The following is a 17,817-nucleotide window of genomic DNA, read 5'->3' on the forward strand; positions in this document are numbered from 1 at the left end:
AGATGTTATTTTTTAATGTTGTTATGTGTACGCCCCCACCCCCCTCCCCACCCAAAACCACAAGTCATTTGAGACTGGAACTGCACGTGCTGGGAAGTAATATCCTGCAGATATTTGGTCGGCTTCAGGTTAAATTTGGACGGGTCTTCACCCGAGTGGCTGTACAACACGCTTTGAATCTCGCGTGTGTCAAACACACTCGATAGCCAAACAAAGGGATTACCGTAATTCATTTATTTCCCTCAAGGAGTTTTCAATGAAGCTAATTGGTGATGTGGGGAAAAAAGGCAGGAACATATGGTACATATGTCTGAAGGAAATTATTTATTTATTTTGATGGGACAAAGGGTGCAATAAAAAGAAAACACAAGTATGCACAATACCTACCAACGAAGATAATAGCTTGAATGGACCACACATAAACATAGTCATAGAACTGGGTGAGTGGAGAAAATAGGAGGCAGTGAAAAAGGCCAGGTCAACCATCAGGCAAGCAGGCAGAACATCTCAGCATTAGAGAGACAGGCCCAGCCAGAGCGGGAACGTTCCCAGAGTTGGATAATGCAGAGAAGCATGACAGGTGTTAGAGAGCGCATGAATGCCGTGCCTCTGCTTTTATGGACTACCCCCCCCACCCCCAACCTCGCCTTTAGGGTGTCAACGTCAACACCCACAGGTGCCACCTAATGGCACACTCCACCCGCCATTAGCAACAGCCTCAGCCAATAGATGGCACCAATCTTGAACCAATGGGCACTGTGGCCACACAAAACAGCATGGGATAATAGCGTGCCACCTCGGTTCCTCCAATCAGAGACAGCCCCCACCCAAGGGATGTCGGTGAGCCGATGCTTCTTCCTCTTCCCCAATGGTGTGCGAGTATGATGCAGCACACCCCCACAACATGATCCGCCAGCCAGTAGCGTGGATATGGGGGTTGTCCAGGGAGTCTCCTTCTCACCGAGCTCCTGCCCAGTTAGTCTCGGGGACACAGTATGTGATAATCTTTCCCTAACTATGCTAAAATGACTCACCCATCCTCCCAGCTGGGCCACACCAGACAACTTTACCCTAACATGACAACTTTACCCATTGTGCCATTAATACAGTGGTTCAAAAATCCTATAACTATATGAAACACAAATGGTGGTAAAGCCTTAAATTCTAACTACCTTAAATTCTCTGCCTTCTATCCCATAAACGTAACAATATAAAGAAAATCATTTTCTAAGGATTCATTGTTTCATCCAAAATATATTGCATTTTTGTGACCGTTTCATTTATATGTTGCAGTGTGACCTCGTGTACACTTTCTTCCATGCAATTTTGCGAGATGAGAAAGCCAAAGAGGGAGTCACCAAACTCAATGGTATGCAGTATGGTTTTTGGGACTTAACTGTTTGAGTGTTTAATTTTCCCAGAATGTAATACAAAAATGTTTTTTTTGTTGTTGTTGTTTTGTTTGTTTTTCCAAGCAAATAATAAAACTTGAGATGTTTGTGATTGTGAATGGGGTTCTTCACCTTTTATACCACAAACTATATAGTGAGTATAAACTCAGATCATAAACTATAATTTTTCATACACAACATCAACATTACTCCACTCAGTTGTATATAATTGATTGGTTAAAAACATGTAATTTTATATGTGTTAGTATCACTGGATAAACTGTCCATCAACATCTTCTGAAGTATCACTGGACAAACTGCTTTGTGAAAACTCCGAATCACTTGCTGTATAATCGTTTGAATCATCGCCGTTTTCCCAATCACTCATACACTCGAATGATTACGTCTTTTCTTTTTCGTTTTTTTAATGCAAATAAAATCACACTCCACAAGCGATAATTCATTTTGGCAACTGAACATCGACCTCACAAACGATCTGAAACGTAATACATTCTTAACCAGTAATTGCAGGCCATGCTGAACACACACACACACACACACACACACACACACACACACACACACACACACACACACACACACACACACCCACTCACCCACACACACACACACACACACACACACACACACACACACACACACACACACACACACACACACACACACTGCTGTCAAATAGGAACAAACAGTACAGATTGTTGAACAATGACGTCGGGCCACGATCGTGGCCAACTATCATGGCCCGCCACACACAAACAGTTAATGTCTCTCAACAAAAACTATTTAATTTTGCCTTGTCAAAAATGATGGAGAGCTTGATTAAGCCTTGTCATCAAATATGGAAGTCGGGATAGCAAAGGTATCCTTTTTTACTTGGCAATTTTTTTTTTGATCAAGTACAGTATGTCCACTAACGTCCAGCCCAAACCGCTCAACCAATCGTTCTGAAATTTTCAGAGATTAATATCACCGACCCTGCGACGGTCCCGCATTGAAGTTTCGTAAAATTCGGTCGACCGAAAAGGTCTACATAGGCCAATAGGCCAATTTGAGCCAAATTTTCTAACGTCCTCAAATTTCATCCGATTGACATGACATTTGAACAGGATTTGCATATCAGGTCAATGAATATCAACAACCTATTACTTTTGAGGTTATCTTTGGTCAAAAGGTCATCATAGGCCACAAGGTCAACCAAAAATAGTTAAATTGTTTTAAATTGTTTCTAAAATTGTCAATTTTCATCCAATTGACTTGAAATTTGAAGAGCATTTTCATGTCAGGTCGCTGAACTCAACCACCTATTAATTTTTGAGGTTAAACATTGGCCAAAAGGTCAAAATAGGCCAATTTGAGCTAAATTTCTAAAACCATCAATTTTCAATCCATCAACTTGAAATTTGAAAAGGATTTACATATCAGGTCACTGAATTCAACCACCTATTATTTTTGTGGTCACCATAGGCCAAAGGTCAAAATAGGAAATAAGGCCAATTTGGGATAAATTTTCTAAAATCCTCAATTTTCATCTGATTGACTTGAAATTTGAAGAGCATTTTCATGTCACGTTGCTGAATTCAACTACCAATTAATTTTAAGGTCAAAAGGTCAACACAGGCCTGATTTCTAAAATTGATTGATAGGGCCAATAACTAAATATATCACAAAATCTCAAAAAGTTGTGGACAAGCAATGACAAAACAAGGTGGATGAGTTGGATAGGTGACAAGAACAAGTGGATTGGATTTCCGTTCAGATCCAGCCCATCAGTGGGATGCAAAATGTGAACTGTTCCACCTGGCAGAGGTATGCGCCCTACCGAGTGCCATTCTACTTTGTGCTGTTTTGCGAAGTTGTCACTCTGTGAGTGATTTTTCAATTGTTTTTTTTTTGAAACATTATGTGCAACTTGGCCAAAAGTTACCGAATCTTGCAAGGTTGCTTGGAATTTGCTCTTTTTATTATTGAAATATTGACTGAAAAATTATTGTAATTAATCATAATTTATCGATCTCTCTTGTGAATGCATATTTGACCAGGAACCACTCTGTTGGTTGAATCATTATTGGGCTATAAATGTGCCACTGTTGTATCATGCCCCGAAAGCTTAGGGCAGTAATTTGGCTCGCATGCTCGCACAATTATGTTGTTTTTTTGAAAATTACATCGTAGTAAAAGTTAAATCTATGCTCGATATCATTCCAAAAAGCCAGGCACCATTAATTGATAACTTGTGATTCTAAAGCTGATTCCTTTACCTCAAGCAGCTTCAATTTGGGATATTGGGACACGTATGTTTAATTATAGGAAAAAGAGATCTCATTGTGGTGAGTGTATATTGATGCAGAAGAATAAATTAGCAATTAAACATTCACAATATTGATTCCATTTCCCCAAGGATTTGGAACATTTTTCTCAAATGAGCAATGTTTGGAGAGCTGACAATAATGTGTTTATTAAGTCACACTCTGATGGCATTTCTACTAACCACAGAAACTTTCCATGAGAACCTAACAACAGCAAAGGTTGGAGGGGAAGTGAAACTCTCCATCTCATACCGAAATTCCTCGCTCTTTGTCATGGTTATGCACATCAAGGGGCTGGTAAGTAATGATGACTGTGTTCGTAATGCTTGACACTTATGAAAAGATTTTTAAACACCTGTTGATGCACCATTTCAAGTCATAAATTAAACACTAAAAAATGTATTGCAATTTGTTCAATTTTGGTATTGAATGTAGGAAATAAAAAAAATCCGTCTGTAATCAATATATATATGAGCTCGGTTCAACTTATTTGAAAGTAATGTTCTCCAAAGATGCACTGTTTCTGCTGCTGCCTCTTATGATGCAATAACAAGGAATAATAAGGAAATTTTATGCAAGAGGAGGCCATTTGGCTGATCATGCCTGTGCTACACAAACACCAGATTAAATAATCCATCAAGAGGGGACAAAGGGTCAATCGATAGATTGTCGGCCAAAGAGAAAATAGATGAATGAGAAATGCCCACGGCACCACATCATCAGGATAGGAGTTACATGTGAAAGGGGGACAAGGTGTCAGGAGATGTTTGAATGCCTGGAAAAAGAAAAAAAACCACATAAGACAAAAGACTCAAAACGGGCGGTGGGGTCATAAAACTTAGATTCGGAGAGGGTAACAAGGTGTCACTGTTTCTGTTATAATGTATTGGAGCTTGAATGGAAGTGGTTTGATGAGAAGAGCAAGGGACAGGTAAAAGACCGGAAGGCCACCAACTTGCCGACAATGAGTGAGCAGACCCTGACACTCAACTTCCTGTGGCAAGATGTCAGTGACAGAGGGCCTTGGACTCCATGGTCTCAAGGGAAGCACAATGAGAAGCAGTAGCCTAAACCTCTAGGGTGGATTGATATTCCATGGCACTTGGGTATACAGTTATAATGTATACCCAAGTATATAATGTATATATATAAAGTATATAATGTATAAAGTATATAATGTATATAATGTAATGTATATCCTTAGCCACAGTTATAATGTGAGTGAGGACTTGGCCTTGCTCATAATTATTCAATGATGGTTAGCTTTGGAGGCCATCTGGAAGATTTGATCTGCCTCTGACTGATTATAGCTAATGGTGAGGCTCAGGACCTCCAGAGGTTATAACTGAAATATATTGATCATTGGTTATTATGGGGGGAACCTGACTTGCCTTGACCAGCCAATTTAGACCACTGCAGGAAGGCTTCCCTCAACATGGCCCATTCTGTTCTATCCAATGCAATTTGAGGCCATTGCACTTCAGGAAATATTTTGATTTCATTTCTCCATATGATTATTGATCTTCTTCTGCCCTTTCCTGGGCCTTCGCTAAGTTGCCATTTTGTCATTTTTGTTGTCCACCCATTGTCCGTTCTTCATATGTGTCCAGCTCAGTTCCATTTCTTTTCTGATTGTAACCAGAATGTCAAGAAATTTTGTCTTCCTTCTGATGCATTTGTTTCTCTTCTTTGTCCCTTTCAGTTATACCAAAAAGCGCAACTTCCACGGCTCTTTGCGTGGTGATCAATATTTGTTCTATCACCTTTGTTTGAAACAGTTTCACTGTTGAAATTGGAGGAAAGGGGAGGGGAGGAGGAACACGAGCATTAAAAAAAAAAGATCATGCTGATGTGGAACTAATGTATTGCTGTGGGGCATGTCTTGAGACCATCCATATTTGACTTTCTTTCTCCCTCTTTCTCTTGGAAGGTTGTGCCTGATGGAACAAATCCTGATCCTTATGTGAAGACATACCTTTTGCCAGACCCAACCCGAATCACTAAAAGGAAAACAAAAGTGTCCCGGAAGACACTAAACCCCACGTACAATGAAATGGTATATATTTCACACTGATGTTTTCCAAAGATTAATTTGATTGTTGGAAAGACCTCATGAGATGTCTACAAGGAAATGCACTTTTCAGAGATTGTTTTTGTGAGGCATTGTAAAATCGTATTGTACGAGGGCCATACCAAAGTCATGAGCACATTTATTGTACAGTAAAACAAAGTTACAGATAAGAAAACTGATATTGCCAATTGTAACTGGACATATCGCATTACTTTTCTATAAAATCTCCAGAATGATCCACGCATTTCTGCCAGCGCTGCACAAGCTTAAAATTCCTGCTGCGGTTGAAATCTGTTCCAACACTTCGCAACCAGCTCAGTGCGGCTATCTGGACTGCCTCGTCATTTTCATAGTGCTGGCCTCTCTTGTGATCTTTCAAGGACCTGAACAGATGGTAGTCCATGGGGGGCAAGTCCAGACTGTATTGGGGGGAGGGATGTAGTTGGGGGGGGGGGGGGTGGGTGAGGATATGAGAACACTTCTCAGCCATTCTTTGAGATTTCCTCCAGTGGCAGACATTCAATGCGAGGTTTGGCATTGTCATGTTTAAATGTGACAGCTTTTTTTTATCGGGCGCTTTTCCCAAAGTGCATGTTTCAGTTTCTTGAGCGTCTGAACATAACGAGCCATGGTGATGGTTTCCCTTTTGGGCAGGAAATCAACCACTATGCATCCCTCAGCATCCCAGAAGATGGCTCCCATGACTTTGCTGGTGGAGGGTACCCTTTTAGCCTTTTCTTTTTTGGAGATGTGTATTGATGCCATTCCATGCTTTGCTGCTTGGGTTTTGGGTCAAAATGGTGTAACCAGTTTTCATCACCAGTCACGATACAGAACAGGAAGTCATCACCCTCAGCAGCATGTCGTTGAAGCAATGACACATCCGTGTGTGTGTTTTTGTGTTCCACCATAAGGCCTAAGTCACATTTGCCACGGCGGCCGTGGGGTCTTCAAAATCTACGGCCACTAGCAATTATACGGCGGCCGCAGTATTTCCACGGTCACACAATGTAGCAGTCACATATGTTTTTATTTTTCGGGGAGCCGCACGGCATATTTATAAATTGTGGAGACCGAAAACGTGGGGGTGCCGTACGGTCTTTGATTTGATGTCGCACGGTGACCTTAGGGCGTTCCTACGGCGGCCATAGAATTTTCAAGGCAGACGCAAGGTGCCCGCAAGGTGACCGCAGGGGGGGGCCGAAGGCGAATGTGCGGCCAGACGGATGGTAACGAGTGGGTTCTTTTCTTAAATTTTTTTTTACCAGTTTCTTGGTTTTGGCTTGTCGAATTGCTACGGTGAACGTAGAAATGAAAAAAGTTATAACTCCGCGTTATAATTCCACGGCGACCTTACGACCTGTAAAATATAGCCAAACGGTGTAGGGCCACCCTGAGGCCACCGCAGAAACTCTGCGGCTGCCACACGTTTCTGTCAATTCAGAGGGCGTATGGCCACCGTATCCTTGCCATAGATCAAATGTGACTTTAGGCCTTAGGTCTTAGAAATTGTGGAGACCGAAAACGTGGGGTTGCCGTACGGTCTTTGATTTGATGTCGCACGGTGACCTTAAGGGGGCCCTGCGGCGGCCATAGAATTTTCAAGGCAGATGCAAGGTAGCCTCAAGGTGCCCGCAAGGTGACCGCAGGGGGGCCTAAGGCAAACGTGCGGCCAGACGGACAGTAGCGAGTGGGTTAATTTTTTTATTATTATAATTTTTTTACCAGTTTTTTTGTTTTGGATTGTCGAATTGCTATGGCGAACGTAGAAATGAAAAAAGTTATAACTCCGCGTTATAATTCCACGGCGACCTTACGGCCTGTAAAAGATAGCCAAACGGCGTAGGGCCACCCTGAGGCCACCGCAGAAACTCTGCGGCCGCCGCACGTTTCTGTTAATTCAGAGGGCGTACGGCCGCCGTATCCTCGCCGTAGAGTAAATGTGACTTAGGCCTAAGCAAACGGGGAACTCAATGGGAACAAACTTTCTGTTATTCCAAGGTCGCTATCATCTCCAGTATAGCACAGTGTTCTATGCCAAGCTGCACTACGATGTGATCTCCCTATCTCCCTTCGTTCCTAACTGATAAGCACATCAACTTTAGGCACTTCTCTCGGCCGAGCACAGTGTGACTCATCGGCGATGTATGTGCTTCCGTCTTTGAAGTGTTTCACTCACCTTCTGAGACTGCTTACGCCCATGCAAGCATCTCCCTACATCTGACTCAATCACCCATCGATATCTGCAGTTGAATTGTTCTCCTTCACGAGGGCTTCAATCGCTGCACGTCGGTGAAATGATTTGTCATTGACAGACATTTTGTCACAATGGTGTGTGGGAGCACCAGTGGTGTGCATGTGCCAAGCCTGTGTTTATATTGGAGTGGGTATAAGGATAGATGGATAGATGTCACTAAGAACTCTTGTTATACCATATTCGGCACAAATGTGTGGCATCCACTAATGCTCATGACTTTTGGTACGGCCCTCGTATAATGAAGTGTTGAATTTGCTGTGTAAAAAATTATAACTTGGGGATTAGCTCAGGCACTTAGTATTTTAATGATAACCAGAGAGTTCCACAGCTGAGGAGCATGCTTGATTGCCAAAAGTCTTCATCTCATTTGAGGAACTATGCAGAGATTCCAGCTGTTTGACCACAACTTTCTTGTGGGGATGTAAAATGTGATAAAGTCAAAAATGTAGGCAGAAATCAATTTATGTTCGTCTTTGAAGATCATCACTAATATTTTAAAATCGATACGTTGGTGTACTCGGAGCTAGTGAAGTGTTTTGAGGATTGGAGTGATGTGACCATCTTATGAGCTTGAGTCGCCCTCCCCCTTTGTACCAATACCACCCCCTCCCTCCCCCACTCCCATCCTGCTTTACCAACTACATCCACTGTTCCGTTTTGAAAAGTAATGTAATTAAATTATATTACAAGACTTTATCAGAACAGTAAGTAATTTTATAAATTTTTCTTTGAAGGAAAAGCCTTTGAGAGAAACTTCTTGTTACTTGCCACCGAGGGTGGAGGGACGTTTTGTTTTCACCTCAGTCTGTTTGTTTGTTTGTGTGCAGGATATCAAAAAGCTGTCGAATGATTTGGATGAAATTTGGTGGGCAGGTTGGGTGTGTGACAAGGACGAAATGATTCGATTTTGGTGAAGATCTTGATCCAGATCCGGCGACTAGAATTTTTTTACGCGATTCTTCACTATTGAGAGATATGACCAAAAATGATGTATAGCACGATGTCTCAAAAAATTGTGGACGGATTCGGACGAAACTTGGTGGACATGTTGGGTGTATGATGAGGACGAATTGTGATTCTTCTCCATTGAGGGACAGGGTTGAACTAATATATAGCAGGATATCTCCTAAAGTTATGAACGGATTTGGATGAAACTTGGTGGACAGGTTGTATGTGTGACAAGGACGAATTGATTTGATTTTGGTGAAGATCCAGATCCGATAATTTGTTAAGCTGTAAAGTGATTCTTCACTATTGAGAGATGTGGCCAAAAACGATATATAACATGATTTTTCAAAAATTTGTTTGGTCTGATATGTTCTTATGGATCAGGCTGAACCAAAAATTGCATGGTGGAGGTGAGCGCTCTACCGAGTGCCCTTCTGTTTAATTATTTTTTGGGGAGCTTTAATCTCAAAATTTGTCTCAAAGTGTTCCTTTAAATAAATATAAAGTACTTTCAGTTTAATTTTCTGTTATGTAGTTGAAGCAAAAAACTAAACCAGTACTCATGCAGAAATGCAGCAGATAGGGAAATGATGGGAGATTTGACTACACTCAGTGGTGTAATGGTGAGAGCATCCGCTCCGAGTCTTGAAGGTCGGTAGTTCAAACCCCGGTCGTGTCATACCAAGGACTTAAAAAGTCTTCCTTGCCTGTCGTGGTATGTATGTGTTGCTTCCTTGCCTGTCGTTCACCATTTGAAAGCATAGAGCACGGACATTCACCATAGGTTGGCATCCATGGGAAGGAGAAAATGCCCTGGCAAGTGACGGCACCCCCCCCCCCCCCCGAAGCTCAATGGCTGTGGTTGTCTCGTCTAACAGTCCTGTAGTGTGTGTGTGTGTGTGTGTGTGTGTGTGTGTGTGTGTGTGTGTGTGTGTGTGTGTGTGTGTGTGTGTGTGTGTGTGTGTGCGCGTGCGCGCGTGCTCGACTACAAGCCTTGGATCCTGGAAAATAAATAAAGTGCAAACATCATATTACAATGAGGGTGGAATTGGGCAGATGCTTTATGTCCTACTTCAGATCATGAATTAATGGCTTGTAAATATAATTTTTCTTTGTCATGATACAAAATGTTGGTTTGGTCTGCTTTGGTGTTCCCACCTTAGCTCATGGCTCATAATAATGGGATTCCAGGTTCAATTATTATCAAACACTGCACATGTCTGTTCTTTCTTATTGTCTGTATCATGCGTGCAAAAGTTCAATGATGTCTTCTCATGGCCTTGTCTTAAATGTTCAATCTAGTTTTGACATTTTTGGATTTGATTCTAATTTCAGAATTCGGAAATTCCACAGCATTGATTTTTTTTTTTGGCATCAGAGATTTAAGGTGTGGTTTTTGCAGTGATAGCAATATATTTTTGTGCTGTATTTATGGTAGCTCAAATGGAGTGAGTTAGAAAAGATTAATGGAGGTATTTGAGCAGAGTTCATTGGTTGGAAAGGAAATTGATAAGCAATTTGTAATTGAGTTAGACAGCTGTAATAATGGCTGGTGTTGAATCGGAACCAGGGATCATTGGTGGGAACACTACCTTCAATTTGTATGTGGAAGCAAGTGACGCTGAGCTGACCACCCTCCATCCCTGTCTCATTCCCGTAAGGGGATGGGGTGGGGAACTCCTCCCCTCTCCCTCAACGCACGCACTGAATTAGGACCTGGCCAACACCACTGCATGGGTCTCCAGGCCACGTAGGCGGTCCAGAATCCAAAGGATCAGCGCTTGGGGATCAATCCCTCGTGCCGACTTCCAACGGGTCCGGAGATGCCGAAGCTGTTTTGAAACGTGCCCTGCGACGGTTCCTGGCGAAGTTTGCCAGTGCTTCACTGGATCTGCACCCATCATTCGGATGTAGTCCATGGTCCGGCAGGTCGTCATTCGATCTCTTCGATCATCTGGCGTCACCGGGAAGCATGCAACTGAATCGCCGCAGGGAGTGCGGTTCAGAAGTGTGATCAAATAGGAGTGGGGGAACCCATTGGAGGAGGCACCCTCCACTATGGACCTGCATCCCGTCAGCCAGGGCCGGATCAAGCAATTCAAATCGGCATCCCATCGTGATCCAGAAGCAAGCGAAGCCCAGGCCCCCACGAGGCATGAGCCAATAGCTGCCCAATTGGCGAGGAACATAAGGAAGTAAACCACAGGATCTGGCCCAAGAGGTGAACTTGGGGTGAACTACCCAAAGCACTTTGGCAATCCGAGCAGCGTAGTTGGGGCACCAGGTCGTGGGGTCCCAGGCCACAGGCCCAAACATCACCCACCAGGGAAGGTCTTTACTATTGCTACTATGATGAAGATGGAGCGTAGTCCTGACCAACCCCTTAAAGGGGAATGCCCGGGGCCAGTGGCAAATAACATATTTGCAGTGGCGCACCTCCATGCGCTGCGAGACCGTCAAGAGCAGCTCTTGCTCTTGCATTTCCGACCAGTCCAGTTTGATATCAAATCTGGGCTGTTTTACTCTGTCGGGGACACCTGGCACATTGGTCATGGACTGCCAGTGCAACAAGATCTCTTCGAGGAAAATTCCGTAATGTGCTGATCAGAGGTGCTTGCCCGCCAAAAAGCGGCGACTCGTATCAAAAGACTGAGATTATTTACTGTGATCATTGGTTAAACATCAAACGGAGCTTCCGATCAGGATTTCGGGCTTATTTGTCCTCGTCAGGACGGAATACCATATAAATATCTAAGCAATGATGATTACAATTGTTGTTTGACTGAAAACAGTACCTCCTGGCCTGAACGGTGAGCATAAGCTATGCATTATGTCTCACATGGTAAAAAAACGCATAATCCGCAAAGAACAAAAGCATATCTGCCACCCAGACAGTTGGTCTCGCGAGTGCAAACCAAAACCCCACGTCGCCCACAGCACCACCAGGGATATAAAAATTAGTTTTATTGTGTGTATGCCCCTTCCGTGTCCATCGTGCTTTATTCTAAAGGGTTCCTGCTGTCTTTCCATTGGACTCGCTACGTTAAAGTTCCGAGTCCTGCATCTTCCTCTTTCCTCCTGGAAAGGAGGGCTTTTAAAACCGTCGTCTTTTTGTTTAAATGTCGCACATTTTTGTTCCAAGTAAATCAATTATTAGCTTTCCAACCAAGTCAATTGTTACATTTCCAATGGTACCGTTGTTATTATTCTAAAACAGCAGAAACCCTTTCGAATAAAGCATGACGGACACATGGACGGCCGCTTTTCCTTTTCGTAAAATATGTCGGTTGTTTTTAATGGCATGTCGATTTAAGTGCGAAGTTTAAAGTTTACCGATGCTTGAACCCAAAAGTGCTCAGAACCCACATTTTATTCCTGACGAAGATGGCTGCAGGCACTCCTTCCAGCTGTAGAAACTTCTTCAATCAGACATTCCAGGCTGCGAAGCGTTAAACCAAAGTGTCGTCTGAGTTTTCTTGTACTGCCATATGTGAGTTGGCTTGCTTTTACCCTCCAAGCAAATAAGCAAACAAATAACCCTCCAAGCAAGAAAATATACCGGAGAGGAAGGTGCATAACCAGTTAAAGATAGATTATTCATCTTGGGGGAGCTTTGAAGGTACAAGACAGTTAAAGCATGAGGCCATTGCTGAGAACTATATAATGACCAGTATTTATCAATCTGTACCTCTATTTGTATTTTTGTTTCACCAGCTCGTCTATAGCAATTTCAGTAAGGAAAGCCTGAAGCAGCGCAGGTTCCACCTTAGTGTGTGGAATGCCGAGGCTTTTCGGGAGAACGTCTTCTTGGGAGGCATGCTCTTGGCACTTAAAGATGTCGACCTGAGCCAAGAGATCACCGAATGGTTTCCCCTGGTGGCATCCCTTGGTGAATAAGTTGGAGTGAACTCTTCCACGACTTCTCCCTAACCCTCAATTTTTTTTTTAAGCATTGTGCTTGTACGTATACTTGATATCCTGGACTTGGAGTCCATAAGACTTCGTTTTGATTGTGAAAAGCCAGCCGGGAGACCGAGGAATTGATTGATCATGCACTATAAACCTTCGCCGATGGTCGGTGCAGGGGCTGTGCCTGGCTGGGAGGTCAAAATGTCGTGTTATGGCCTTAAATGAATGGCCTTTCCTAAAAGCTTAAGAATTCCTTGATGCCTTTGAAGTTGACTGTGCTATTTGTTTCAAAGAAGCGTCGTCATGTTGGTTTGTTCTTTCGTGTATTGCATTAATTCAGTGTTGTGTGAACCACAAATAAGAAGTGTATTTTTTTTGTCATCATTTTGTTTTAGTAGAGCATGCTGCTTTGTTTTTGTTTTTTCCCATTCAGTCCACAGTTTATCAGGCAAAATTGCAATGTTAATGGACCATTCTCCCCGGCTGTTATGTTGCATAATGTCTACTTTGTTGTATTTTATAAACTGCAGTTAGTTGCACTGGTTTGTCTTGATCAAAAAAAAATGAAGGATGTTTGATCATTGATTGTGTTCGTTCAATGAAGCGATTATAAAAAAGCAGACTATGCCACTGAAGTATGCTTTTTTACATTGCATTACTTGTGAAGCTACTCGTATTTCATCTCAACGATGGCGTCTCCCACAGCACCATTGTTAATAAGGCAATTAAATTTATTTTGTTCTCTCCACTGCGTTCCTTCAAGCCGACTGTCCCGTCCTCATCCTCAGAATTAACTCGAACAATGTTTTCTTTAGGACTCGAAAGGCCGCTGCACACTATCTAACACAAAGCCGGCACAATTGAAAAAAAGATCATCGGCGATGAACCTTGTGCCATCTCATTTGGGCGGAGACCACCCACACGCAACGCAACGCGACGCGACTGTTTACGGAACTATTGGCGTAAAACAAAATGACGATGAAGAAGAAATGCAGAGAGAGGAGGAGAGGGTGAAAGTTTTGAGCACTGCTGCTTTGGCACTCATGCTGGTCCTTCTCCGACGCAGTGCCAGGAGAAAGAAGTGTCTGTGGGTAAAGCACTGGGTGGAGAGAAGGCCGGCTCAGGGGGAGTTCAACAAACTTGCACGTGGAACCTGCTGTCGAAGATGTGGAAACTTGTACTTGTATTTTCTGGTAAATACCCGTTCCCTCTGGGAACGTGCCGCTGAATTGAACTCGCATTTCCTCTCCTTTTTATAACCCAGAAAGACAGGCTTTTAAAACAAGTCGTTTTATGATTAAACGGCCACAATTTTTTTTGTGCCAAGTGAATCGATTTTCAATTTTCCAACCAAGTAGATGGATTATTACCTTTCCAACGGCACCATTTTTATTGTTTGACGATGGCAGGAAGAAAGTATTAGAGAAACACTCTTCAATGAGGTATTGGAGCACGTATACATGGACAGCGAGGAGAAACGTGACGTTCAGGGGGTCCTCGCGGTTGTAGAGCGAGTCGCAATAACTTTGCGTTTTTGGCCACAAGTAATGCAGTACTCCAATTTAAACTAGCATTGACCAACTACACACACACACACACACACACACACACACACACACACACACACACACACACACACACACAATCCTCAATTCAGAACTATCACTCTCTCCATTTCAAACATACCCAATTTTTTATAACAATTTATCTCAAAGAGCACTATTTAATTCTGAAGATCTCTTAATTACTGGAAACAAAAGGCAGATTCAAGCTACCATATTGAGCTTTCAGAATACCTTTTTGTACTTGAAAGTTAAATAAGCTACAACTATTTCTTCTTTTTTTTTTAATGTTGCAGATATGACGCTACGTAGGAAAGCTACTCAAAGCTGAAGTTTAATTGGTCAATCCATTGTGTCGCGTGGACGATTGTCGGAGACTGCTGCACACTCCACGATTATACACGAATGTCACCGATAACATGTTCAACTTTCACGATCATCGTCGGTGCGCTTGAAAAACTCGTTGACGAGGATCATCAACCGCCGAATATTACACGATTATCAAAAACTGTCACCGACGATCATTTTGCGTTGCGTCAGCTAGTGTGCAGCGGCTCTAAAGGGTCCACCAGATTGGTGCTGAGGAACCTGAATTGTGCTTTACATGGATTTGGTGGTTCAAAAGAAACAAATTCTGTCGATGTTCTTCCATGCACGTGCTAAACATTACAGAAGGCCCGTGCGACGTCAAGTAACGTTGGCATAAATGGCGCCGTCTTTTTGAAAACCCTGTCCAATCTTGCTTCTCTTTCACATCACCATCGGATATCCAGCCATACTTGTTCCAACCTCTTAAAGAATACAGAATGGGTGGCCATCAAGATGCGTATTCCTTTTAGTTTTCTCTCCTCTCTAATACATTTATCGGATTAATCGGACAAACCTTGATTCAGTGATGCATTAACCCAAAGTGGTTCTTTTGAGTGAGCTTGCAGTTCTGCAATGTTATTTGGAATTGACAATGCATTTGTTTGTTGTTTTTTCCTTTTGGCAATATTGTTGGGGGATAGATCAATAAACTATTTTGCTGATTTATTTTGTTAATCATTTTGTAACTGAAAAAAACCTTCGGCCTGTAATCGTGCGTCGCTGTGTCTCCAGAAACGTTTGTTGTTTGTCATCGTTTTGAATCGTCGCGAAGAATGTAACAAAGCTGAGTTCATTTGTGAAACCAAGGTGGTGATGAAGAATATCCAGTTTGCATTTCTATTTTGGTTATTTCTGATATTAACACCATTTTATTTTGTCTACAAATGTTGGTCAGCACCATCAATGTGCAAACGAACTTGTATAAATCACTGAACTGATAATGTAATTCTTGTAATAAAACCATTTACTCTACTTCATGGCACTTGGAATAATTTTGTTCAATATAACTCTGCACAATCTTGTTTGTGAACAATTTGGTAATTGGGCTGCCAGCTATAAACTGTCATCCCCAGTGTTTCACAGGCAGGGTCATTCATCAATGTGTGTGTGTGTGTGTGTGTGTCTGTGTGCCATCCCTCAGATGGACGTTAAAATGGATGTCCTGTTTGCTGCTGCCTGCATCAGTTTGTGGACATTAAAGATCCCAGGGTGTCTTCCGTGGGAAGAGTATGCCTGCTCGCACCGGCACCCTGAATCAATTACAAATTCTTCATTCGAGTTTCCCCCGGCTAACCACACAAGAACGTGGGAATTTTTGCCGTCAAAGAAGAAAAAAAAAAATTGGTATTCGGTTTTATCGCTATGAGACTGAAAAACGGAGTGGCCTTTTTTGCCAATTTTTTTTTTTGTCACTTTGCCATTTTTACTTCCACCACCGAAGGTGAAGTAGCTTATGTTTTCACCCCTTTCTGTCTGTAATATCTCAAAAAGTGGCAGACGGATTCGGACGAAACTTGGTGGACAGGTTGGGTGTGTGACAAGGACGAATTGATTCGAGTTTGGTGAAGATCCGGATCTGGATACGAGAATTTAAGTGATTCTTCACCATTGAGAGATAGGGCTAAACCAACATATAGCACGATATCTCAAAAAGTTGTGGACGTATTCAAACGAAACTTGATGGCCAGGTTGGGTGTGACGAGGAGGAATTCGTTCAATTCTGGTGAAAATCTGGATCTGGATACGAGAATTATTTATTTTTTGTGATTCTTCCCCATTGAGAGATGGGGCTCAAAAACGATATTGTTACGAATTTTGGCCCGTCCGGCGTGCGATCGGCCACGTAACTCGAATCGCGACGCGCCGCCCACCGGAACGGACAATTCAGTCGTGACCCTCCTGGAACTACCGCCAGGAGCCAGTCACGGGTGGGGGTTTAACCTCACCACGACCGTGCCAATTGCCCACTCGCGCAGGATAGGGTTGCTCGCCAAATTCGACCTACCTAAGTACCTGCGCGAGAGGTCGACCGGGGCGAACGTACCTCGCCACAGGTCGACTTCGGACACGAACCGTTTAAGCGGCTCGTTCCGTGCTGCAGGGATAACCGAGCGGAGTTATCGTCGACCTCGACGGTTCAGATTTCTTATCGGGTGTTTCAACCCACTATCAATCCCTTACATGATGCAAGATGGAACTTTCAAACAGAGGAAAGGACGCAACGAAACGGGAACACAGTTCAACAAGCAAGCACTATATTTTCACACACACACAACACACGCACGTAAGGCAGTAATGCAATGTGCAGCAAAAAGGAAAATGCAACAAAAGCAAAAGCACTACTACCGACTATAATTATTTACAACACTTAAACAATTATACTTGTCAGGACTCGGCGCCACATCATTCATTCAAAATAAACAGGAAAGACCTCCCCATAGGCAGGAGGTAGACGGGGTCCGTGGAACAAATGTGCGCGGAACCTGGAGGAGCGGCCAGGTCCACGAGACCGAAAAGGTCTTACCCGCGTCTTCATGACGTGATGGCGGGCAAGCCGCAATATCTGCGCAGCTGCGCCCCGACTCCGTGCCCCTGGCGTGGTCGGTGAGCCCTCTCCGGCGTGCTCTGCACCAGCACGGTTGGGTCAGCACCACGGTTAGGGTGGGGAATGAACGGGGCCACCGGCACTATCTCAGCGCGGATGGGGGGGGGGATTATTGATGCTCAGTGTCGAGCGAGGGGAATGGCTGGCTGGCTTGGTCGCTTGTGAAAGCGAAGGTGGCTCGAGCCCAGCGACGAGACGAGCGACCCCCACACTACAACTAACCAGTTCCACACAGACTTGCGTCTTTTATAGACCGGGGGAGGAGCCTGTATGCAGATTATAGGATCAGAACGCGATTGGAGGTGGGGCCACGCCACCCTCTGTTCAGCCATTGGTGTGGCAAAAAAGGGGCGTGAGCCTTTTTTGATCCGAATTCCT

The 17,817-nt window shown here is 43.3% G+C and overlaps 1 protein-coding gene across 8 annotated transcripts in view; it reads left to right on the plus strand.

The window, feature by feature from the left end:
• LOC147032987 (phosphatidylinositol 4-phosphate 3-kinase C2 domain-containing subunit alpha-like) overlaps nucleotides 1–17,817 on the plus strand; it is a 168,508-nt gene that overhangs the window by 145,484 nt on the left and 5,207 nt on the right. For 4 of the 8 annotated variants that reach the window (XM_085871063.1, XM_085871064.1, XM_085871065.1 and 1 more), the window contains 4 exons: nucleotides 1,294–1,369; nucleotides 3,906–4,015; nucleotides 5,649–5,774; nucleotides 12,709–15,806. In XM_085871063.1, coding sequence (XP_085727189.1) covers nucleotides 1,294–1,369; nucleotides 3,906–4,015; nucleotides 5,649–5,774; nucleotides 12,709–12,891 — 495 coding nt within the window. In that variant the 3' untranslated portion in view covers nucleotides 12,892–15,806. Of the gene's footprint in view, nucleotides 1–1,293; nucleotides 1,370–3,905; nucleotides 4,016–5,648; nucleotides 5,775–8,873; nucleotides 15,807–17,817 lie in introns of those variants that run through there. The other 4 variants (XR_015055420.1, XM_085871067.1, XR_015055421.1 and 1 more) reach the window with 3 other exon arrangements.

This window comes from Eptatretus burgeri, chromosome 2 (assembly GCF_056783735.1).
Source record: "Eptatretus burgeri isolate ZD-2024b chromosome 2, Ebu_testis_v1, whole genome shotgun sequence".
NCBI lineage: Eukaryota > Metazoa > Chordata > Myxini > Myxiniformes > Myxinidae > Eptatretus > Eptatretus burgeri.